General features: G+C 45.8%; 1 protein-coding gene and 1 pseudogene across 1 annotated transcript in view; both read right to left on the reverse strand.

The window, feature by feature from the left end:
- The window catches only part of LOC135051331 (transient receptor potential cation channel subfamily M member 2-like), a 381,374-nt gene that overhangs the window by 348,794 nt on the left and 6,575 nt on the right, over positions 1–26,005 (reverse strand). Inside the window, exon 4 of the mRNA XM_063957386.1 lies at positions 223–377. Within this exon, the coding sequence (XP_063813456.1) occupies positions 223–377 (155 nt within the window). The remainder of the gene's footprint in view (positions 1–222; positions 378–26,005) is intronic.
- On the reverse strand, positions 1,598–1,716 carry LOC135052118 (5S ribosomal RNA; annotated as a pseudogene).

A 26,005-nucleotide genomic window follows, 5' to 3' on the forward strand; every position in this document is an offset into this window, starting at 1 on the left:
TACCCAGTTTTGTTTTAGCACTGTTGTAAAGTGCAACAGAATGTGCTGCGCTATATAATAAACTTTAAAAAAATAATAATAGTGGATGATATGAATAAAATGAAGACATACACAGGAGGAGAGACCTCAGAATGGAGACTATTTGGGTGACAGTACTGGCAGGGAGCTTTGGGATAGAGAAATAGAGAGTTTACAGTGCTGCAAAGGATTCTGGGATATTACCGCTGCGCTGAGCAAGTATTTCCTGTTATGGACGGTGCCCCAGGAGGTGATGCCGATCAGGACAATATCTTGTTGGCTTCCACTGAAATCCCGCACAGCCTCTCCCACATACTTCATCACCCCAGCATGAGAACCTCCGGTAATGATCCAGGCCCCTGTATGGAGAAACATGCACGAGTGTCAGTGCCAGAAGATGGAAGGTTATTATATGCATCCTGAGGACTTTTCTTTTCTCTTTATTATTATTATTATTATTATTATTATTATTATTTTACATTGCTGCACTGGAGCTGTGATCACGTAGTCTAACTGCGCCAGTGCTAACTCAGCACTGAGGAAACAACATGGCCACCGGGATGCAGAGGTTGGTTGGCAAGATGGTCACTTCCGCCAACTGCTGTACACATGTTCATCCTTTCTTTCATGATCAAAGAAAATAACAATATGTGGGTGCAGGACAGTGTGATAATGATGAGTGTGGAATAGAATCATACAAACAATGCAGGAGGAGGTAAATGGAAAGTTAAGTAACAATGTTCTGGAACTTGGGCCTGGAGAACATGCCATATGTGGTAATGAAGAATGGAGCGAGTTGGATTGGCTGTTCCTGAGAGCTGTCTGCACTGGGTTTCTGGCAAGGTCATTTCCACCAACCGCTATACACATCTACAATTATTATCACTTCCGTCACCAATATAAGACACACACAGAGTCCTCCTGAGTCCTGTCCCAGTGTGTAACACCATAGTAGTAGAAGAAAAAAAGAAAGACTCTTTTTGTGGGCACTCATGTAATAAAACATTAATAGACGATAAAATGTAACTTATAATTATCTTTCATTAAATTAATTATGGCAAAAGACAAACAATGATAAATAAAAAGACAAAATTATGTGTCGCATTTGAACCTATCGTTACAGCATGTACTTGTGTTAGTAATTAGTGATTGCCTTGGTGAAAATATTTTTGTAAAGAACAGTTCCTGTCTGGTACTATATGATAGACAGGTCACTGAATATCGTAGAGGTACCCTTCCTGTTTTACCTAAGATTAGTTAACTCTTATGCCAGGTATTAGAATAAAAGTAAGAAGTTATTGAAGAAATATGTATTTGTTGCCTTATTGGTAATTAAGCACCTTCCGCACCAATGCTTTGCAGACGTGTTACCATTGGGCATTTTATTCAGCAAAATACACTGTCAAGTATACAAAAAAGCAGATCCTGTTGGTCCTGTTGGTTATGAAATTAGAGCTATACGCCCAATAAGGAGAGATAAGTTAGTAAATTGTTACATTGAGATGGCGAGGATACTTTAAAGAAAAGAATATCAGAATAGATTGATGGTGGATTTCTTCCTTCTACTTTTCAGCCAATTAGTTTACTGCACCTGGTATTCATTGGTGGTCTCCCAGCCAATTACTAACCTGGCCTACCATTGATTTGCTTCCAAGGTCGGATGAGATTGGGCGTATCCTATGGAGTATGGAAGTAATCTGCTGAGAGAGTACTTGATTCCACAGAAATAGAGCAAAAGGACTAAATAGGACAGGAGAGGGTTAAACCCCTCAGGCTGGGGGTGGACCTGGAAAAACACCACTGTTTTAGTGGCCTATGGGTGCAGAGGGAAGGGGTTGTCCCTGATTTGTATTAGGGAGCTGACAGGTCAGCCTCTTTTCTAGACGCTTTTGACCAGGTAGGAGCATAATCTGTTGTGGTTAATTCAGCCTGCTCTGGTTAATTACATTGAACTAATTCTTCAGTTCATTACACTTTACTACACTTCATTAATTACTCCTTTCACTTCAGCTTACACTCATGTAGTTGCCAGCATGCCCCACCCGCAGCATACCCACCAGATCCCAGCCCGTTATTGGGCTGTAGAGACTAGTGCTTGGGACACTGAGGCACTGTCTGTGGCTCCCTTCTCCATGGGCTGCAGCGGTAGTCGACTAGGACGCGCTACACAGCAGCTTCCTGCCGCTGCTGATCCCTCACCACCGCAGGCGGCTCCCCTTCTCGGCTGCACAGTACACGGCGGTCAACGGGGGTCAGGTGTGGCAGGTCCACAGCCCGCTCGTGCTCAGTTCCCTCAGGCAGTGGCTACTAGGAGGCTCTTTCAGTCTGGTGGGGGTGGTCAGCGGGGGGCTGATGCAGCAGGTCTACGCCCTCACTGGCGGTGGCTACAGCGGGAGCATGCAGTCTGACGGCCGCTATCATAAGGCCCCCTCACTCTTCCCAGCCAGTGCGGGGTGCTGTCCCCGGCCGGCTGACTTATACTACTGCAGGCAGCTGTGGGGCGGGCGCTGCTGCCATTGTTGCAGGTGGCAGCGCACCAGCTTTTGCGGTAGGGACAGGTGCGAGGGGTCCTGTTGGCCACCATTTTAGCAGTAAGTCACATGGGAGGCCAGGCAGCGCGTAGCAGGGAGAGAGCCTGCTAGTTTCTCTGGCCAGGCTGCTGGGGCTGGGGAGACTGAGCCGGCTGTTTCCTCAGCTGTGAGGGGGAGTGCTGGGTACGGGCTTGTGGATAGGCGCACTAGCAGGCGGGCTGTTGCTGGGCCGATAGGTGGGCGGAGCAAGCATGGGAGCTGCAGGGCTGGTGTTGCTGCCGACTCTGGGGGGGTTGCGCCAGGAGCCGTAGTGGTTACATTGATCTCTGACCATTCTGCATTGGACTAGGCCATGGCGGTGGTGGCTTCTGTTCTGTCGCCAATGGTGGCGACCATGGCTCTGGATGGGTGATCTGCTTCGGTCAGCTCCAGTGACTCGACCTCTAGGACCGGTGCTTCTGGAGAAGCTGTGGCTCAGTTACTTAGGGCCTGCCGAGACATTGGTGCCGCTGCGGCGATGTTTGGTTCTGAGGTGCCCTTGGCTGCTTAGGGTTCTGCTGCTTTGTCTAACCCCTTGTTTTCTGCGAGCGGTGCTTCGGCTCCGGTGTTTCTCTGCACTGCTGCAGGTGGTTCGAGCGATGCCAGCAGGGATGCCGAGGAAGATGTGCTTCCTTCGTCAGAGTCTGGGTCGACACAGGGCGAGTCCAGTGCAGTATCTGTTAATAGTCGGGTGTCAACGGCCAGTCATTTTTCAAGTAGATCTTCATCGACTGCGTCATCATCTTTGTCGCTGGCGTCCGGCAGTAGCGCGACTAGGGCCAAAAAGCCCACAGGAGAGATGGCAAGTGGGGATGTTTTGTCCTCTAGTACGTGTCGGGCTAGGAAGTGGCGCAACTTGCCAGGCGTAGTACCTTGCGACTACACAAAGGTGCTGCGTGGGCTTTGTGATATCTGTCGGAAGCGGATACATAGGGTGGACTATGTAGACATATTCACCCTCACCGACGAGGCAAAGAAGGATTTCCGCTTGGCTAAGGTAAAGGGTGGTATTGAGGTTGAAGCCTTCCGGTCATATGATAATTGGCTAGTAGGTTTCTGCGTGTTGGCAGCTTGCTATTTGGAGGATCGGCCGGACGAATATTTGAATTTTATTCGATTTATTCATTTAGTGCATGAGATGCAGCAGTACAAAGGTACAGAATGGAGGGTCTATGATGAGGAGTTCAGGCATAAGCAGGATTGCTTTGAGGTGATGGATTTCGGCTGCAAGGCTGTGGAAGTCTGGTTAGATATTAGGAGGTCGGCACAGGGAAGTAAGGAGGCGCTGACGGCAGCATCGGAAAGCGCAAGCGGCATCCTCGGTCGCATCGCACTTGTTAGCTGATATTCTGCCAACGCGGCGTGTGTGTGGAGTGGCGCAATCAAGTTTATCGTCTCCGTCAAAAGGTAAGTGTTACGCCTTTAACGCCTCTTGCCCCCTGGGGCAGAGGTGTCGTTTTCGACACCTCTGCTTGCATTGTAACGGGTCACATCCCGCTTCCAATTGCTTCCGATCGGGTAAGCAGGGTTCCAAGCCTGGGAGTAGCACAACTCCCAAGCAGGCAAGCAGCATTGTTCCTTAATAGGGCTCAAACCACTGTCCGTTTGTCAGCCATGGCCAAATGGTTAGGGTGGTATCCGAATCAAGTTGATGCCGATTTCTTGTTTTCTGGTTTTCGTTTTTTGTTTTTCGCCTGCCAGTTGAAAGGGAGGTGGTTGTTAGTTGCCCCAAAAATTTGCAGTCAGCTCAAATTTTTCCTGAGGTTCTTTGGGAAAAAGTTGAGCGGGAGGTTAGGCTAGGGAGGATGGCAGGCCCCTTTTCACAAGCTCCTTTGGAGAACTTGGTTATCTCCCTCATGGGGGTTGTTCTCAAAAATGCTCCAGGCAAGTTTCGGCTGATTCAGCACCTGTCTTACCCATTGGGGTCCTTTGTTAATGATGCAATACCTCCCGAGTATTGCTCGGTGGAGTATCAGTTGTTTGATGAGGCGCTTTGCTTGGTGTGGGCACATGGCCCCAGGGCCCTCATGGCTAAGATAGATATAGAGTCTGCTTTCCGCTTGCTCCCTTTACAACCGGATTCATTTCGGTATCATGGAGCATTTCGGGTGTTGCAATTGGTGGCTTCATCCAAACGGACGAATGCGACTGTTACGTGCAGATGTCACGGGAGAGAGGTCCTTGCTATGCAGACTGTGTCAGTCTAAAACAGACCAATTGGGTCAAGGTCGTTGGGTCACGATGGTGCCCTCGAGGGATGACCAGGTATGTCCGGTGGCTTTGGCCAACATGTATGTAGAAGTACGGCCATCCTCCGGGGGGTCATGACTTTACATGCTGATGGTTTGCTACTGACTAAATATCAGATTGGCTGGATGCTCCGGTGCTGTCTGGCTGGTTTGGGTTTTTCTCCTGGGGACTTTGGCACGCACTCATTTAGGATTGGAGCTGCCACCTCTGCTGCATTTGCGGGACGCTCTGTGGATGAAATTAAGTCTTTGGACGGTCGGCCAGTTATAAGTGTTACATTCGGCAGCTCCTTCTGTAGTTGTTCTGTTTTTGTTTTTCTGGTTAATGTTTCTTTACTTGCTCTGTCCTGTTTTTGTCTGTAGTGTTCACGTCTTGTTAGTCTCCCCCTATCTTCCCTACTCTGGGATTAGCTACTCGCCGCTGCTGGCTGTGGGGGTCTGGAGTTCTTGAACAATTTTTGACCTGTTCTGACGGACTGAGTCTGGTCTACTCAATTTTAATTCGGCTAATTGGCATTTCAATTATAAGTTCCTCAGCAGGTTTTTAAATTTTACCTCCGGCCAAGTTCACCTGTTTTATCCCATCCTCCACCCCACCCCCCACCCCCTTTTTTTTATTTTGTCATGGCTCTTCCTCCTGTTTCTTTTTGTCACTTCAATTGGGCTGAAGCTTGTCTGTATGGAAATTTTCCATCTAAACAATTTTTTCTTTTTGGCAGATCCTCTATTAAAGTTATTGCATGCCTATCCGTTGCCTAGGCTTGGACCCATATTTGTACCCCAAAATTGTAACTTTTGTTTCTCTTACGTCCTAGAGGATGCTGAGGTCCATATTAGTACCATGGGGTATAGACGAGTACACCAGGAGCCATTGGCACTTTAAGAGTTTAACAGTGTGGGCTGGCTCCTCCCTCTATGCCCTTCCTACCAGACTCAGTTTAGAAAATGTGCTGGAGGAGACGGTCACAGCTAGGGGAGCTCTACAGAGCTTCTTTAGAAAAGTTTATTTTAGAGTTTATTATTTTACAGGGAGGCTGCTGGCAACAGCCTCCCTGCCGCATAGGACTGAGGGGAGGAGCAATGTCCGCCCTGCGGGGTCTAAACCACTGTCTCTGCTGACTGGACACTGAGCTCCCCACTGCAGGGGAACACTCACTCCAGCAGCATGCCGCCACCCCCTTACAGAGCTAAAGTGTGGCGAGTGAGTCATCGGCTCCCTAACAAGCAGGGAGCTGATGTGAAGATGGCGGCTACAGGGTAGGAGCACAGTACTAACTGCGCTCTGGGGGAGGCTCAGCGGTACTTGGTGCGGCGCTGTGAGGGGCGCCCTGACCCGGCGCCTATACCCTACACTGACCAGACAGCCTGTCGGGGTCCCTAGATCTCAGCCAGCACAAAATCCTCAGGCCAGTATAATCTTGGAAGAGTGGGAAGACAGCGCCATTAAGGGGCGGAGCTTCTCCTCAGAGTGGACCCAGCAGCATTCAGACATGCTACCAGTGGAAGAGCAGTCCCTCCAGAGTACCTCCAGCTATCTGTACTGTACCAGGGGGTTGTAGAAGAGAGGGGAGGCTGTGTAAAGACTGTGGTGGTCATTCCGAGTTGAATGCTAGCTGCTTTCGGTCGCTCTGCAGCAATGAGGCAAAAAAATGGCACTTCTGCGCATGCGTATGTGGCGCAATGCGCACACACGTCGTACTATTGCAACGAACGATGTAGTTTCACACAAGGTCTAGCGAAGCTTTTCAGTCACACTGCAGGCCGCAGTGATTGACAGGAATTTCTGGGTGTCAACTGACCGTTTTCAGGGAGTGTTTGGAAAAACGCAGGCATGCCAGAAAAAATGCAGTCGTGGCTGAGCGAACGCAGGGCGTGATCGTGACGTCAAAGCAGGAAGTGAATAGTATGAACTGATCGCAAGCGCTGAGTAGGTATTGAGCTACTCTAAAACTGCACAAAAAAAGTTTGCCGCCGCTCTGCGATCCTTGCGTTCGCACTTCTGCAAAGCTAAAATACACTCCCAGTGGGCGGCGGCATAGCGTTTGCATGGCTGCTAAAAACTGCTAGCGAGCGAACAACTCGGAATGACCACCTATGTCACCTATTAAGGGACACAGTCAGCGCTGGTTAAGGGTCTCCCTATACTAGTGATGTGCACCGGAAAATTTCGGGTTTTGTGTTTTGGTTTTGGATTCGGTTCCGCGGCCGTGTTTTGGATTCGGATGCGTTTTGGCAAAACCTCCCTGAAAATTTTTGGTCGGATTCGGGTGTGTTTTGGATTCGGGTGTTTTTTTACAAAAAACCCTCAAAACAGCTTAAATCATAGAATTTGGGGGTAATTTTGATCCCATAGTATTATTAACCTCAATAACCATAATTTCCACTCATTTCCAGTCTATTCTGAACACCTCACAATATTATTTTTAGTCCTAAAATTTGCACCGAGGTCGCTTGATGACTAAGCTAAGCGACCCAAGTAGCCGGCACAAACACCTGGCCCATCTAGGAGTGGCACTGCAGTGTCAGACAGGATGGCACTTCAAAATAATAGTCCCCAAACAGCACATGATGCAAAGAAAAAAAGAGGCGCACCAAGGTCGCTGTGTGACTAAGCTAAGCTACACAAGTGGCCGACACAAACACCTGGCCCATCTAGGAGTGGCACTGCAGTGTCAGGCAGGATGGCACTTCAAAAAAATAGTCCCCAAACAGCACATGATGCAAAGAAAAAAAGAGGTGCAATGAGGTAGCTGTGTGACTAAGCTAAGCGACACAAGTGGCCGACACAAACACCTGGCCTATCTAGGAGTGGCACTGCAGTTTTCTAGCAAGAGGATGAGTGCTTCCATCCTCATGTGAATCTGAACCACTAGCCATGAACATAGGCCACTCCGTGTCGTAAATGGCATATTGGCAAGTTTACGCTTTTAATTTTGATTTTTGGGTCGTTTTACTGAACTTTTGTAGTATACTTGATGACACAGAGGTAGGTAGAGCAGGGGACTACTGTACCGTACTGCTATATATATACTGGTGGTCACAGCAACATTCTGCACTGTCCCCTCCTACTATAAACTGCGCACAACTAAAATGCAGCACAGGTATGGATGCATAGTATACTTGACGACACAGAGGTAAGTAGAGCAGGGGACTACTGTACCGTACTGCTATATATATATACTGGTGGTCCCAGCAACATTCTGCACTGTCCCCTCCTACTATATACTGCGCTCAACTAAAATGCAGCACAGGTATGGATGCATAGTATACTTGACGACACAGAGGTAGAGCAGTGGCCTACTGTACCGTACTGCTATATACTGTATATACTGGTGGTCACAGCAACATTCTGCACTGTCCTCCTACTATATACTACAATGCAGCACAGATATGGAGCATTTTTCAGGAAGAGAACGTAGATATTTTCAGCACACTGAGCACAGATATTTGCAGCACACTGAGCACAGATATTTGCAGCACACTGAGCACAGATATTTGCAGCACACTGAGCACAGCTATTTGCAGCACACTGAGCACAGATATTTGCAGCACACTGAGCAGATATTTGCAGCACACTGAGCACAGAAACTGAGAGAACCCTGCACGTCCTCTCGCTATCATCTCCAATGCACGAGTGAAAATGTCGGCGACGCGCGGCTCCTTATATAGAATACGAATCTCGCGAGAATCCAACAGCGGGATGATGACGTTCGGGCGTGCTCGGGTTAACCGAGCAAGGCAGGAAGATCCGAGGCTGCCTCAAAACCTTGTGAAATGGGTGAAGTTCAGGGGGGTTCGGATCCCGTGGAACCGAACCCGCTCATCATTACCCTATACCTATAGAGCACTGTGTGTGAGTTGGCTGCAATCTCTGTGTCTCTCTGCGATTTTTTTGGGGGAAACTCTGTCTGCCATGTACCCTGTGTGTATGTGGGGTGTGTGGGGTGTACAAGCAAACATGTCTAGAGATTCTGTCTCATATGCTGCAGAGGATTTATCTTCTCAGGAAGATCCCATCCCATGTAATCAGGATTGCACTGTTGTAGCGCAGATCCCGGCTAGAGAACCGGAGTGGTTAGCCTCTCTTAGGGGGGCTATTTCTCAGATTTCTGAAAGGGTTGCTAGGACTGAGCATGCTACTCAGGTATTGCAGTCCTCTATGGCAGTATGGTCCGATACTGCTCCCTCGGGGCCCCCTGCGGTACATTCTCACAAACGTGCTCTTGCCCAAATTATGCAGGATGACACGGATACCGATTCTCACATAGCAGACGGTGATGGGGATGTGTCGAGGGGGACGGCATCACTAGCTAAGGGGGTGCAGTTGATGATTGGGGCCATGAGGGATGTGTTACATATTTCTGACACACCTCCTGAGCAGGTTGAGGAGGCCTTTTTCACAGATAGTAAGAAAGCCACTCTCACCTTCCCGGCATCTAAGGAATTAAATGCTATATTTGAAAAAGCCTGGGAAAACCCGGAGAAAAAATTCCAGATCCCTAAAAGGGATCTGGTTGCTTTTCCCTTCCCGGAAGATGATAGAAAAAAATGGGAGTCCCCGCCTATAGTTGACGCCTCTGTCTCTAAGCTGTCAAAACAGGTGGTCTTACCAGTCCTGGGATCTACCGCGTTGAAAGACCCGGCAGATCGCAAAGTGGATGCTACGCTCAAATCCATATACACAGATTCAGGGGCTATACTGCGGCCTACTATTGCCTGTGCATGGATTGCAAAAGCTATAGCAAAGTGGTCAATTACTCTGCAGGAGGACTTGACTACGATGGAGAAAGGTGACATTGATTAATTTTTACATAACATACAGGATTCTGCAGGGCTCCTGGTAGAATCCATGAAGGATCTGGGTTCCATGACTGCAGGGATCTCCTCCATGTCCGTCTCGGCTCGCAGGGGTCTCTGGCTGCACCAATGGTCTGCGGAAGTGGAATCCAGGAAAAGTGTGGAGAGCCTACCCTATACAGGTCAGGCTCTGTTTGGGGAGGCGCTAGATGCAAGGATTGCCACGGCTACCACGGGTAAGTCTCCTTTTCTCCCCTCAGCTGCACCGGCTACGAAGAAGCCTTTTTCTCCCAACATTTCACAGTCCTTTCGGCCCGCTAGGCCTAGAAAGAACAAGCCTTCTCATACCTTCTTTAGAGGTGGTCGTGCCAAATCCAAAAAGCCTGCTCCCGCAGGTTCCCAGGACCAGAAGCCTGCTTCTGGTACCTCAAAGTCCTCAGCATGATGGTGGACCGCGAAGCCTGGAGGAAGGTCAGGTGAGGGCAAGACTCCAATATTTCAGCCACGTCTGGGTGTCATCTGGCCTGGACCCCTGGATACAGGATATTGTGTCCCGGAGGTACAGGCTGGAGTTTCAAACTCTCCCACCTCACCGATTCTTCAAATCAGGCTTGCCGGCTTTGCCGGCAGACAGAGCTATTCTACTGGACGCTGTCCGAAAATTGATAGTGTCCGAGGTCATTGTTCCAGTTCCACCTCATCAGCTCAACAAAGGTTACTATTCAAAACTTTTTGGTGTACCGAAGCCTGATGGTTCAGTAAGGCCAATTCTGAACTTGAAACCTTATCTCAGGGACTTCAAATACAAGATGGAGTCTCTGAGAGCAGTTATCTCAGGACTGACAGAGGGGGAGATCCTGGTATCCCTGGACAGCAAGGATGCGTACCTCCACATTCCCATTTGGTAGCCGCATCAGGCTTATCTCAGGTTTGCACTGTTAGATGATCACTATTAGTTTGAGGCACTGCCGTTCGGTCTCTCCACGACACAGAGGGTCTTCACCAAGGTGATGGCAGAGATGATGGTTCTCCTCCGCAAGCAGGGGGTGAACATATTTCCATATCTAGCTACCAAAGAAAAAAGAAGAAAGAAGCATTTTCTTGGACACACTCAACCACTAATTGTTTACTAAAAATGTGTATTCTTTATTAGATATACATTAAAAATTTTAAGGAATTGGTGAAATATTAAAATATAGTGTGAATAAGAAAAACAGAATGTGATAATAAAAACTACTCATTTCCGAATGGTGATCCCTCAAAGTGTTAACTCAATAAAGGCTATATTGCCTGTAACATAGTATCCCTGTCTTTTATTAGTGTTGTCCTGTAAACTGCTTTTTAATGGGTATAACAGGCTAGCAGTATTTCTCTATCGTCCTAGTGGATGCTGGGGTTCCTGAAAGGACCATGGGGAATAGCGGCTCCGCAGGAGACAGGGCACAAAAAGTAAAGCTTTTCCAGATCAGGTGGTGTGCACTGGCTCCTCCCCCTATGACCCTCCTCCAGACTCCAGTTAGATTTTTGTGCCCGGCCGAGAAGGGTGCAATCTAGGTGGCTCTCCTAAAGAGCTGCTTAGAAAAAGTTTAGCTTAGGTTTTTTATTTTACAGTGAGTCCTGCTGGCAACAGGATCACTGCAACGAGGGACTGAGGGGAGAAGAAGTGAACTCACCTGCGTGCAGGATGGATTGGCTTCTTGGCTACTGGACATCAGCTCCAGAGGGACGATCACAGGTACAGCCTGGATGGTCACCGGAGCCGCGCCGCCGGCCCCCTTGCAGATGCTGAAGTCAGAAGAGGTCCAGAATCGGCGGCTGAAGACTCCTGCAGTCTTCTAAAGGTAGCGCACAGCACTGCAGCTGTGCGCCATTTTCCTCTCAGCACACTTCACACGCAGTCACTGAGGGTGCAGGGCGCTGGGGGGGGGCGCCCTGGGAGGCAAATGTAACCTATATAAAGGCTAAAAATACCTCACATATAGCCCCCAGAGGCTATATGGAGATATTTAACCCCTGCCTGGATTCACTAAATAGCGGGAGACGAGCCCGCCGGAAAAGGGGCGGGGCCTATCTCCTCAGCACACGGCGCCATTTCCTCTCACAGCTCCGCTGGTCAGGACGGCTCCCAGGTCTCTCCCCTGCACTGCACTACAGAAACAGGGTAAAACAGAGAGGGGGGGCAAATTTATGGCGATATTTTGATATATATAAAGCAGCTATAAGGGAGCACTTATTATAAGGCTATCCCTGTTATATATAGCGCTTTTGGTGTGTGCTGGCAAACTCTCCCTCTGTCTCCCCAAAGGGCTAGTGGGTCCTGTCTTCGTTAGGAGCATTCCCTGTGTGTCTGCTGTGTGTCGGTACGTGTGTGTCGACATGTATGAGGACGATATTGGTGTGGAGGCGGAGCAATTGCCAAATATGAGGATGTCACCCCCTAGGGAGTCGACACCAGAATGGATGCCTTTATTTATGGAACTACGGGATAGTGTCAACACGCTAAAGCAGTCGTTTGACGACATGAGACGGCCGGACAATCAATTAGTGCCTGTCCAGGCGACTCAAACACCGTCAGGGGCTGTGAAACGCCCTTTGCCTCAGTCGGTCGACACAGACCCAGACACAGGCACTGACTCCAGTGGTGACGGTGACGAATCAACCGTATTTTCCAGTAGGGCCACACGTTATATGATTTTGGCAATGAAGGAGGCGTTACATTTAGCTGATACTACAGGTACCACTAAACAGGGTATTATGTGGGGTGTGAAAAAACTACCTATAGTTTTTCCTGAATCAGAAGAATTAAATGACGTGTGTAATGAAGCGTGGGTTGCCCCTGATAAAAAGCTGATAATTTCAAAGAAATTATTGGCATTATACCCTTTCCCGCCAGAGGTTAGGGAGCGCTGGGAAACACCTCCTAGGGTGGACAAGGCGCTAACACGCTTATCTAAACAAGTGGCGTTACCCTCTCCTGAGACGGCCGCACTTAAAGATCCATCAGATAGGAGGATGGAAAATATCCAAAAAAGTATATACACACATGCAGGTGTTATACTACGACCAGCTATAGCGACTGCCTGGATGTGCAGTGCTGGGGTAGTTTGGTCAGAGTCCCTGATTGAAAATATTGATACCCTGGACAGGGACAATATTTTACTGTCGTTAGAACAAATAAAGGATGCATTTCTTTATATGCGTGATGCACAGAGGGATATCTGCACACTGGCATCACGGGTAAGTGCTATGTCCATTTCGGCCAGAAGAGCTTTATGGACGCGACAGTGGACAGGCGATGCGGATTCAAAACGACATATGGAAGTTTTGCCGTATAAAGGGGAGGAGTTATTTGGAGTCGGTCTATCAGATTTGGTGGCCACGGCTACAGCCGGGAAATCCACCTTTCTACCTCAAGTCACTCCCCAACAGAAAAAGGCACCGACTTTTCAACCGCAGCCCTTTCGTTCCTTTAAAAATAAGAGAGCAAAGGGCTATTCATATCTGCCACGAGGCAGAGGTCGAGGGAAGAGACAGCAACAGGCAGCTCCTTCCCAGGAACAGAAGCCTTCCCCGGCTTCTACAAAAGCCTCAGCATGACGCTGGGGCTTCTCAAGCGGACTCGGGGACGGTGGGTGGTCGTCTCAAAAATTACAGCGCGCAGTGGGCTCACTCGCAGGTAGATCCCTGGATCCTGCAGATAATATCTCAGGGGTACAGGTTGGAATTAGAGACAGATCCACCTCGCCGTTTCCTGAAGTCTGCTTTACCAACGTCCCCCTCCGAAAGGGAGACGGTTTTGGAAGCCATTCACAAGCTGTACTCTCAGCAGGTGATAGTCAAGGTACCTCTTCTACAACAAGGGAAGGGGTATTATTCCACTCTTTTTGTGGTACCGAAGCCGGATGGCTCGGTAAGGCCTATTCTAAATCTGAAGTCCTTGAACCTGTACATAAAGAAGTTCAAGTTCAAGATGGAGTCACTCAGAGCAGTGATAGCGAACCTGGAAGAGGGGGACTTTATGGTATCCTTGGACATCAAGGATGCGTATCTCCACGTTCCAATTTACCCCTCACACCAGGGGTACCTCAGGTTCGTTGTACAAAACTGTCACTATCAGTTTCAGACGCTGCCGTTCGGATTGTCCACGGCACCTCGGGTCTTTACAAAGGTAATGGCCGAGATGATGATTCTTCTTCGAAGAAAAGGCATATTAATTATCCCATACTTGGACGACCTCCTAATAAGGGCAAGGTCCAGAGAACAGCTAGAGATGGGATTAGCACTGTCGCAAGAAGTGCTAAAACAGCACGGGTGGATTCTGAATATTCCAAAATCCCAGTTAATGCCGACAACTCGTCTGCTGTTCCTAGGGATGATTCTGGACACGGTTCAGAAAAAGGTTTTTCTCCCGGAGGAAAAAGCCAAGGAGTTATCCGAGCTTGTCAGGAACCTCCTAAAACCAGGAAAGGTGTCTGTACATCAATGCACAAGAGTCCTGGGAAAAATGGTGGCTTCTTACGAAGCAATTCCATTCGGCAGATTCCACGCAAGAATTTTCCAAAGGGATCTGTTGGACAAATGGTCAGGGTCGCATCTTCAGATGCACCTGCGGATAACCCTGTCTCCAAGGACAAGGGTGTCTCTTCTGTGGTGGTTGCAGAGTGCTCATCTATTGGAGGGCCGCAGATTCGGCATACAGGATTGGATCCTGGTGACCACGGACGCCAGCCTGAGAGGCTGGGGAGCAGTCACACAAGGAAGAAACTTCCAGGGAGTATGGACGAGCCTGGAAACGTCTCTTCACATAAACATTCTGGAACTAAGAGCAATATACAATGCTCTAAGCCAGGCAGAACCTCTGCTTCAGGGAAAACCGGTGTTGATCCAGTCGGACAACATCACGGCAGTCGCCCATGTGAACAGACAGGGCGGCACAAGAAGCAGGAGTGCAATGGCAGAAGCTGCAAGGATTCTTCGCTGGCCAGAGAATCATGTGATAGCACTGTCAGCAGTGTTCATCCCGGGAGTGGACAACTGGGAAGCAGACTTCCTCAGCAGACACGATCTTCACCCGGGAGAGTGGGGACTTCATCCAGAAGTCTTCCACTTGCTGGTAACCCGTTGGGAAAGACCAATGGTGGACATGATGGCGTCTCGCCTCAACAAAAAACTGGACAGGTATTGCGCCAGGTCAAGAGATCCGCAGGCAATAGCTGTGGACGCGCTGGTAACGCCTTGGGTGTACCAGTCGGTGTATGTGTTTCCTCCTCTGCCTCTCATACCAAAAGTATTGAGAATTATACGGCAAAGAGGCGTAAGGACGATACTAGTGGTTCCGGATTGGCCAAGAAGGACTTGGTACCCGGAACTTCAAGAGATGATCACGGAAGATCCGTGGCCTCTACCTCTAAGGAGGGACTTGCTTCAGCAGGGTCCCTGTCTGTTTCAAGACTTACCGCGGCTGCGTTTGACGGCATGGCGGTTGAACGCCGGATCCTAAAGGAAAAAGGCATGCCGGAAGAAGTCATTCCTACTTTGATTAAAGCAAGGAAGGAAGTAACCGTGCAACATTATCACCGAATTTGGCGAAAATATGTTGCGTGGTGCGAAGATCGGAGTGCTCCGACGGAGGAATTTCAACTGGGTCGATTCCTACATTTCCTGCAATCAGGATTGTCTATGGGTCTCAAATTGGGATCTATTAAGGTTCAAATTTCGGCCCTGTCGATTTTCTTTCAAAAAGAATTGGCTTCAGTCCCTGAAGTCCAGACCTTTGTTAAGGGAGTGCTACATATACAGCCTCCTGTGGTGCCTCCAGTGGCACCGTGGGATCTCAATGTGGTTTTGGACTTTCTAAAATCTCATTGGTTTGAACCACTAAAGAAGGTGGATTTGAAATATCTCACATGGAAAGTGACCATGCTTCTAGCCCTGGCTTCGGCCAGGAGAGTGTCAGAACTGGCAGCTTTATCTTACAAAAGCCCATATCTGATTTTCCATTCGGACAGGGCAGAACTGCGGACTCGTCCGCATTTTCTCCCTAAGGTGGTGTCAGCATTTCATCTGAACCAGCCTATTGTAGTGCCTGCGGCTACAAGTGACTTGGAGGACTCCAAGTTACTGGACGTTGTCAGAGCATTAAAAATATATATTGCAAGGACAGCTGGAGTCAGAAAATCTGACTCGTTGTTTATATTGTATGCACCCAACAAGATGGGTGCTCCTGCGTCTAAGCAGACGATTGCTCGTTGGATCTGTAGCACAATCCAACTTGCACATTCTGTGGCAGGCCTGCCACAGCCTAAATCTGTAAAGGCCCACTCCACAAGGAAGGTGGGCTCATCTTGGGCGGCTGCCCGAGGGGTCTCGGCATTACAACTTTGCCGAGCAGCTACGTGGTCAGGGGAGAACACGTTTGTAAAATTTTACAAATTTGATACTCTGGCTAAGGAGGACCTGGAGTTCTCTCATTCGGTGCTGCAGAGTCATCCGCACTCTCCCGCCCGTTTGGGAGCTTTGGTATAATCCCCATGGTCCTTTCAGGAACCCCAGCATCCACTAGGACGATAGAGAAAATAAGATTTTACTTACCGATAAATCTATTTCTCGGAGTCCGTAGTGGATGCTGGGCGCCCATCCCAAGTGCGGATTATCTGCAATAATTGTACATAGTTATTGTTAACTAATTCGGGTTATTGTTGAAGGAAGCCATCTTTCAGAGGCTCCGCTGTTATCATACTGTTAACTGGGTTTAGATCACAAGTTGTACGGTGTGATTGGTGTGGCTGGTATGAGTCTTACCCGGGATTCAAAATCCTCCCTTATTGTGTACGCTCGTCCGGGCACAGTACCTAACTGGAGTCTGGAGGAGGGTCATAGGGGGAGGAGCCAGTGCACACCACCTGATCTGGAAAAGCTTTACTTTTTGTGCCCTGTCTCCTGCGGAGCCGCTATTCCCCATGGTCCTTTCAGGAACCCCAGCATCCACTACGGACTCCGAGAAATAGATTTATCGGTAAGTAAAATCTTATTTATTGTTTATCCTTTTGCAACAATTTCAAGTATGCTCTTATACAATGTAGCTACTTTGCTGCTCTTATAAATTGTAGCTTATAAATGTTTCTGGCTTTATTCCAAGGATGTGTCACTGCTAGTCTTTCATGCAGGGGAAATAATTCCTCCACTAATTATACTTGATAGACGCAGAAACTTGCAGATATATTCTTATATGCTATAGCTATTTGATATAGCTTGATTTTATTATATATTGCCCAGTTATCTGTGATTAACACACCATCCTTTCTATATTATTCAAGGGATGTCTTTCCCACCATATCTAGTGATTTATCTTATAAGGTATAAGCAATCCGTTAGCCTGTATATATTAACCATCTCAATTCCATCCCATCAGAGTAATTGTATATATTTTAAGCAGCCGTGCACAACACTGTTATTTCATTACAATCCCTCAGTATCAGTAATATTTTAAATTAATTTATTATTCTGCCTGATAATACTGATTGTTTGTAGATAGTGATTAGATTTGATGTATTGCGATCACAGCACTATGTAGCTTTATAGGCTGTGATCACAGATAATACAGGTGAGCACTGAAAGCCGGCCGCCCGTCTTAATACCGCTGGCAGCACTGAGCTCAGCGTGTGTGCGGGCTGACGCTGGGACTCCCCGCTCTCTCTTTCCGCCTGACGGCTTCACACACGAAGCCGCTGCCGGCAGCGGAGATCGTGAGAGGGAGCGATCTTGAGGTCTATTGCTTATCTCCGAGGGAGGACAACACAATTATATTACAATTATAGACACATTATTATCTTTAGTTTGACTTTGAGTTTAAACACCACCCGGAAGCAGCCCACGGCCGTTCCACCTTAGGCTTCCTCAGGGCGCTAACCAGAGCCAGGATTTCCGTCTCCTTATATCCCCCATACGTTATTTTGATTGGATCTAAAGGCTATCAATCTTTCAGATCCTGCTGCACACTTATACCATGAATCCTGACATTACTACAATGGTAAAGCCATTGGTATTCCTGCTATTTCTGTAATGGTGATACATTCCATTATATTATATCATTACAACTGTGATCCGAGGAATCAGATAAATATGTCAGTATTATTAAAACATTATTTAGAATATTATTGTACTCAGAATTACCACATTAATCCCAGTAATAATTCCTACAGTACATTTCTTCCTACAAAAATTATCAATATCAAATTTTTAAAAGTAAATTTTGTTCTGACATAAATTCAAAATAATTACACGTCCTTTATTTTGAGGATTCTCATATATTTGGAATATCTTAATTTTAGTTTAACTCATCCAATGTCTCACTGCTCCCAGACCCTTTTCTCAACACGAGGAATATGAATAAATTTGATGAATTTACAGTACAGCTTCTAGAATTTGTTCTGATGAAAAACTATTTTGTTTTTAATGAAAGATTCTATCTCCAGACCCGAGGTACAGCTATGGGAAGCACATGTGTGCCAACATATGCAAATTTGTACCTCGGGTGGTGGGAACGAGAATTTGTCTTCTCTGATGAAAATGATGTCTATACCAGCCATGTGATGGGGTGGTTCCGTTACATAGACGACATCCTGATATTATGGGAAGGAGAGAGACAACTTCTAATAGAATTCATAAATGTTCTGAATCAGAATGAATTGAATCTGAGACTGACATCAGAAATGAATCAAACATCAATCACCTTTTTGGACTTGACCATCACAATTGAAGCAGATGGTATTATAACAACTGATCTATATAGAAAAACCACGGCTACAAATAGCATCCTGCACAGTGAAAGTTCACACCTCCCAGAAACAATAAGAGGGGTCCCCAAAGGAGAGTTTCTGAGAACACGCCGAAATTGCTCGAATGATGAGAATTTTGAAAAGAGAGCAAAGGAACTTAGAGAGAGGCTGCGATTGAGGGGATACAGCAATAAGAACATCAAAAGTAGCTATAAAATAGCAGCCAATAAAGATAGAAAATCTCTCATCTATCCCAAACAACGAAGGGAAACCCAAGGGGAAGAATTACAAAAGGTCAGATACATTGGAACCTTTTGTAATGAACATAAGGTGATAAAGGACATTTTACAAAAACACTGGCATGTGGTGATCACGGATGGAGATCTAAAAGGAATGCTGGGAGAGAAAATGCATACAAGTTGGAGAAAATCTCCCAACCTGAGAGATACCTTGGTACACAGTCACTTTTTACGAGAAGGAAAGAACCGAAGGAACAGACCATTAATGGGATGTTTCCCCTGTGGAACATGTAGTACCTGTTGGTACATTAAACAGACCAATGAATTTCAAGATCGATATGGAAAACAAAGAAAAACATGGCAGTACATCAACTGTAAATCGGTGGGAGTGATTTACTGCTTGGTGTGTCCTTTTGGTAAGAGATATGTGGGCATGACTGGCAGACAATTAAGGATACGTGTCATTGAACACATCAGGAACATCAAAAATGCTGCGATGGACCTACAGAGACACAAGAAAATTACCAGTGTGGCAAGCCATTTTTTGAAGGCTCACCAAGGAAATGAAAGAGACCTAAAAGCCTTTGGCATAGAACAGATACAACTTGGTATCAGAGGTGGGGACACCACAAAGTAACTCCTAAAAAAGGAGACAAAGTGGATATTCCTCATGAACAGCGTGGATCCCCATGGGATGAATGATTATAATCATTACTCCTCCTTTCTATAAGACAAATCAGAAGTATAGAATCACTGTGAGTCCAGTGGTCCTCTCTTTCCCTAAACTTTGCAATTTCTGATATTAATACTCACAATTTCTGAAGCAAGAGGATATAAAGAAATGGAAATGACAAAGGTGATACACATACACAAAACAATGGAACATGGGAATGACCGATACATCGGCCTAGATGATTCTAGGAATTAGATGGATCAAAAATGGGATGAAACATCATAATAGGATAATTACTAAAGAGTCTCTCACCAATTGGAAGCTTGTCCTTGTAATTAAGTGAGGTAGAATGACTCAATATGGAATGGAAAATTAATTGAAGAATCATTAACCGACCTTATTCGAACGTAGGTGGCAATTTTGGGTTAAGAAATATAGGTAGTATTGGTGAACCTTATTAATACACAAAAATTAAAAACAAATGATAATAAAGATGTATATCCTAGGATCATGGGTTGAAAACACAGAGTGGTAGTGGCACAGTGTGTCAATTTGGATTTTAGGCACTTCACTTAAGCATGTGTATGGGAGGGGGGGGTAGGGTAATAATAATTAAATATTTGAGTATGAACACTTATTATATCTAATGATAGAACACATAATAATGAGAGAGAACACTATTTAATTACCGTACACAGTTATAAATTTAGATTAAATTACACTATCTCCAACGAGAGAGACTTGGAGATGGATTGCACATATGGATTGAGGGGAAGGAAATAATCACTAAGGTGAATGGAGCACAGTGAAAGAAATAAGACATGCACTTTTTTCACATAGTAATGATGAAAGGGAATCATCAGTGTAAAGATCTATAAAAATAGGAGATCATATATAAGATAGTGACTAATATCAGGACACCAGTATGTAGCATTGATATCAAAAGAACAACTTATGATGTTTATTGGTTGTATAGTAATGAAAAGATAGTATTGGGCACGAAAAAATAAAAAATAATTAATTGGCATTAAAGAAAGTAGAATAAGGTTGGATGAGTAAAACTAAAATTAAGATATTCCAAATATATGAGAATCCTCAAAATAAAGGACATGTAATTATTTCGAATTTATGTCAGAACAAAACTTACTTTTAAAAATTTGATATTGATAATTTTTGTAGGAAGAAATGTACTGTAGGAATTATTACTGGGATTAATGTGGTAATTCTGAGTACAATAATATTCTAAATAATGTTTTAATAATACTGACATATTTATCTGATTCCTCGGATCACAGTTGTAATGATATAATATAATGGAATGTATCACCATTACAGAAATAGCAGGAATACCAATGGCTTTACCATTGTAGTAATGTCAGGATTCATGGAATAAGTGTGCAGCAGGATCTGAAAGATTGATAGCCTTTAGATCCAATCAAAATAATGTGTGGGGGATATAAGGAGACGGAAATCCTGGCTCTGGTTAGCGCCCTGAGGAAGCCTAAGGTGGAACGGCCGTGGGCTGCTTCCGGGTGGTGTTTAAACTCAAAGTCAAACTAAAGATAATAATGTGTCTATAATTGTAATATAATTGTGTTGTCCTCCCTCGGAGATAAGCAATAGACCTCAAGATCGCTCCCTCTCACGATCTCCGCTGCCGGCAGCGGCTTCATGTGTGAAGCCGTCAGATGGAGAGAGAGAGCGGGGAGTCCCAGTGTCAGCCCGCACACACGCTGAGCTCAGTGCTGCCAGCGGTATTAAGACGGGCGGGCGGCTTTCAGTGCTCACCTGTATTATCTGTGATCACAGCCTATAAAGCTACATAGTGCTGTGATCGCAATACATCAAATCTAATCACTATCTACAAACAATCAGTATTATCAGGCAGAATAATAAATTAATTTAAAATATTACTGATACTGAGGGATTGTAATGAAATAACAGTGTTGTGCACGGCTGCTTAAAATATATACAATTACTCTGATGGGATGGAATTGAGATGGTTAATATATACAGGCTAACGGATTGCTTATACCTTATAAGATAAATCACTAGATATGGTGGGAAAGACATCCCTTGAATAATATAGAAAGGATGGTGTGTTAATCACAGATAACTGGGCAATATATAATAAAATCAAGCTAATATCAAATAGCTATAGCATATAAGAATATATCTGCAAGTTTCTGCGTCTATCAAGTATAATTAGTGGAGGAATTATTTCCCCTGCATGAAAGACTAGCAGTGACACATCCTTGGAATAAAGCCAGAAACATTTATAAGCTACAATTTATAAGAGCAGCAAAGTAGCTACATTGTATAAGAGCATACTTGAAATTGTTGCAAAAGGATAAACAATAATACTGCTAGCCTGTTATACCCATTAAAAAGCAGTTTACAGGACAACACTAATAAAAGACACGGATACCATGTTACAGGCAATATAGCCTTTATTGAGTTAACACTTTGAGGGATCACCATTCGGAAACGAGTAGTTTTTATTATCACATTCTGTTTTTCTTATTCACACTATATTTTAATATTTCACCAATTCCTTAAAATTTTTAATGTATATCTAATAAAGAATACACATTTTAAGTAAACAATTAGTGGTTGAGTGTGTCCAAGAAAATGCTTCTTTCTTCTTTTTTCTTTGGTATCTTCATATGAGTCTAGGACTCAAAAGCATTTGGAGGGCACCTGCGTACAGGGTCATATAGGGTCGAGAAAACCCAAAATATTTTCAGCAACGTAGAAGGTACCACAATATATTTGAACTGTATACACAAGAAAATTATAGCTAAAAAACTGGTGCGGGATTACACAAACTATATGTACATATTTCCATATCTGGATGATCTTCTGATCAAGGCATCGTCCAAGGAGAAGTTGTTAAGATCCATTGCTCTCACGACGCATCTGCTCAAGGAGCACGGTTGGATTCTGAACCTTCCAAAGTCTCATCTGGATCCAACAAGGAGGCTGTCTTTCCTGGGGATGATCCTCGACACGGAGGTGCAGAGGGTGTTTCTACCGGTGGAGAAAGCGTTGGTGATTCAAACCATGGTCCGGGATGTCTTGAAGCCTGCCAGGGTGTCGGTTCATCAGTGCATCTGCCTTCTGGGACAGATGGTTGCCTCCTATGAGGCTCTGAAGTATGGAAGGTTTCATACTCGATCCTTTCAACTTGATCTCTTGGACCAGTGGTCGGGATCTCACCTACACATGCACAAGAGGATACATCTGTCTCTGAAAGCCAGGATTTCGCTCCTCTGGTGTCTACAACTACCACACCTTCTGGAGGGCCGAAGGTTCGGAGTTCAGGACTGGATCCTTCTAACCATGGATGCAAGTCTAAGAGGTTGGGGAGCAGTCGCTCAAGGGGATACCTTCCAAGGAAGGTGGTCAAGTCAGGAGTCCCTTCTTCCGAAAAACATCCTGGAGCTAAGAGCCATATTCAATGGCCTTCTTCAAGCAGCACACCTTCTACAGGATCGGGCTGTTCAGGTTGGACAACGTGACCACAGTGGCCTACATAAATCGACAAGGCAAAATGAAGAGCAGGGCTGCAATGTCAGAGGTGACAAAAATCTTCCTCTGGGCAAAAAAGGCATGCTGTAGCAATGTCAGCAATCTTCATTCCAGGAGTAGACAACTGGGAAGCGGATTTCCTAAGCAGACACGATCGCCATCCAGGAGAGTGGGGCCTCCACCCGGAGTTGTTCGAGGAGGTAACCAGTTGGTGGGGGGTTCCTCACATAGACATGATGGCCTCCCGCCTCAACAAGAAGCTGCAGAGGTACTGTTCCAGGTCGAGGGACCCACAGGCACTGGCGGTGGATGCACTAGTAACGCCGTGGGTGTTCACATCAGTGTATGTATTCCCTCCACTTCCTCTAATTCCAAGAGTTCTACAACTTGTAAAAAGAACAAAGGTTCTGAAAATCATCATTGCTCCAGATTGGCCAAGGAGGGTTTGGTACACGGATCTGCTGGATCTACTGCTGGAAGGTCCAAGGCCCCCTCCTCTTTGGGAGGATCTTCTACTGCAGGGGCCGTTCGCTTATCAAGACTTACCACGGCTACGTTTGTCGGCATGGTGGTTGAGCGCCAGATCTTAGCTCAGAAGGGTATTCCGAGCGAGGTTATTCCTACACGGATACAGGCTAGGAAGGGGGTAACGTCTAAACATTACATTCGAATTTGGAAAAAATATGTGTCTTGGTGTGAATCCAAGAAATTTCATGCGGTGGAGTTTCAACTTGGATATTTTCTCCTTTTCCTGCAAGCAGGTGTGGCTATGGGCCTGAGATTGGGCTCCATCAAGGTCCAGATCTCAGCTTTGTCCATTTTCTTCCAGAAACAATTGGCTGTCCTCCCTGAGGTTCAGACCTTTTTGAAAGTGGTTCTGCACATCCAGCCACCCCTTGTGGAGCCAACGGCACCCTGGGATCTTGATGTGGTGTTACTGTTCCTGCAGTCGGATTGGTTTGAGCCTCTACAGGAGGCTGAAATCAAGTTTCTCACGTGGAAGGCAGTAACTTTGTTGGCCTTGGCTTCAGCTCGACATGTGTCAGAATTGGGGGCTTTGTCCTGTAAAAGTCCCTATCTGGTCTTCCATGCAGATAGGGCAGAACTCAGGACTCATCAACAGTTCCTTCCTAAGGTTGTGATAGCTTTTCATATCAACCAACCTACTGTATTGTGGTGCCAGTGGCTACTGACTCCTCAATTGCTTCAAAGGCCTTGGATGTTGTGAGGGCTTTGAAGATTTATGTGAAGAGGACGGTACGTCACAGAAAATCTGGCTCTCTGTTTATCCTCTATGATCCCAAGAAAATTGGGTGTCCTGCTTCTAAGCAGTCGATTTCCCGCTGGATCAGGTTCACCATCCAGCATGCATATTCTATGGCAGGATTGCCGTGTCCAAGATAGCTGCCCAGGGTGTCTCGGCTGTACAGCTTTGCCGAGCAGCTACTTGGTCTGGATCTAACACATTTTTTAAGTTTTACAAGTTCGATACTTTGGCCTCTGATGACTTCAAGTTTGGTCAAGCAGTTCTGCAGGAGCCTGCGCGCTCTCCCTCATGTTCTGGGAGCTTTGGTACATCCCCGTGGTACTAATATGGACCCCAGCATCCTCTAGGATGTAAGAGAAAAAAGGATTTTAATTACCTACCGGTAAATCCTTTTCTCGTAGTCCGTAGAGGATGCTGGGCACTCGCCCAGCGCTTCTTTATCCTGCAGTGGTTGTTTGGTTCAGTACTGCCTGGTTCCTAGGTAAGTTCTGTGTTCTTTCCTATTTCAGTACTGTTTCAGCTGTTGCTGAATTTTCCTGCATGTTGGCCGGATTTGCCTTGTTGTGTGAGCTGGTATAAATCTCACCACTATCTGTGTATTTCCTTTTCTCGAAGTATGTCGTCTCCCCGGGCATAGTTTCTAGACTGAGTCTGGTAGGAGGGGCATAGAGGGAGAAGCCAGCCCACACTGTTAAACTCTTAAAGTGCCAATGGCTCCTGGTGGACCTGTCTATACCCCATGGTACTAAAATGGACCCCAGCATCCTCTACGGATTTACCGGTAGGTAATTAAAATCCTAGTACGTGCAGGTAAAGCCGGGTATTGAGTCCACAACTGTAACTGGATGTAAAACAATCCCACAAAAATGTTAGAAGTGAGCAGAAGATATGCTGACATTGCTGACATTGCTGACATTGCAGATGAGACCCAACAACTTCTCACGGTTTTCAACAAGACTGCAGAGTACTCCCTCCAATCAATTGGGAGTGTGAATAATTACAGAAGTGAGCAAAGGACTATTTGTATAAATAACCTGTCAAACAGGCAGACAGAGATATTGGCACAGCCAGTGTACAACAGTAATTATATGATTCATTTATATATACTGTAGGTAAACAGGTGCATATTGTTCACTGGTGAACAAGTCTTAAGAAAGATAAAACGGTCTGTTTGGTAAGGGTAACTGGGCACTGCGCAGCCCATACCCAACTCAGGGGTACCCTGGTCCAGTAACTTTTGCTTTCTATATGCACCTGTTTACCTATATATTAATTAATCATATAATGAATCGCTAATTACTAACACAAGTACGCACTGTAACGATAGGTTCAAGTGCGACACATGATTTTGTTTTTTTATTTATAATCGTTTGTCTTTTGCCTTTTGCCATACCTAATTTAATGATTTAATGAAAGATAATTCAAAGTTACATTTATTGTCTATTAATTTTTTATTACAAGAGTGCCCCAACAAAGGGGTATATTTACTAAGGTCCCGATTTTGACCGAGATTACGTTTTTTCTTCAAAGTGTCATCTCGGGAATTTACTAAGCAAAAATCACGGCAGTGATGAGGGCATACGTAATATTTTGGAAGTCCTAGGAAAAAATTACGAATCAATACACCATCGGTCAAATACGCCTGCAATTTGGTAGAAATCGGTCATTTACTAAAAAGTGCAAATCACAAACACTGACGACAATAGCCAAACACTGCCGTGCAGAAATACAATTCGTGAAAAAGTGCTAAAAAAAACCAGACCTGCTTTTTTATCCCGTGTTTGTATAGGCATGCAGGGATCCATGAGATCCGTACATGTTTTTCAGTGGGAAGGGATGGGAAAGTGTTATTTAAAAAAAAAAAAATGCGTGGGGTCCCCCCTC

The sequence above is a fragment of the Pseudophryne corroboree genome, chromosome 2, assembly GCF_028390025.1.
Source record: "Pseudophryne corroboree isolate aPseCor3 chromosome 2, aPseCor3.hap2, whole genome shotgun sequence".
In the NCBI taxonomy this organism is placed as follows: domain Eukaryota; kingdom Metazoa; phylum Chordata; class Amphibia; order Anura; family Myobatrachidae; genus Pseudophryne; species Pseudophryne corroboree.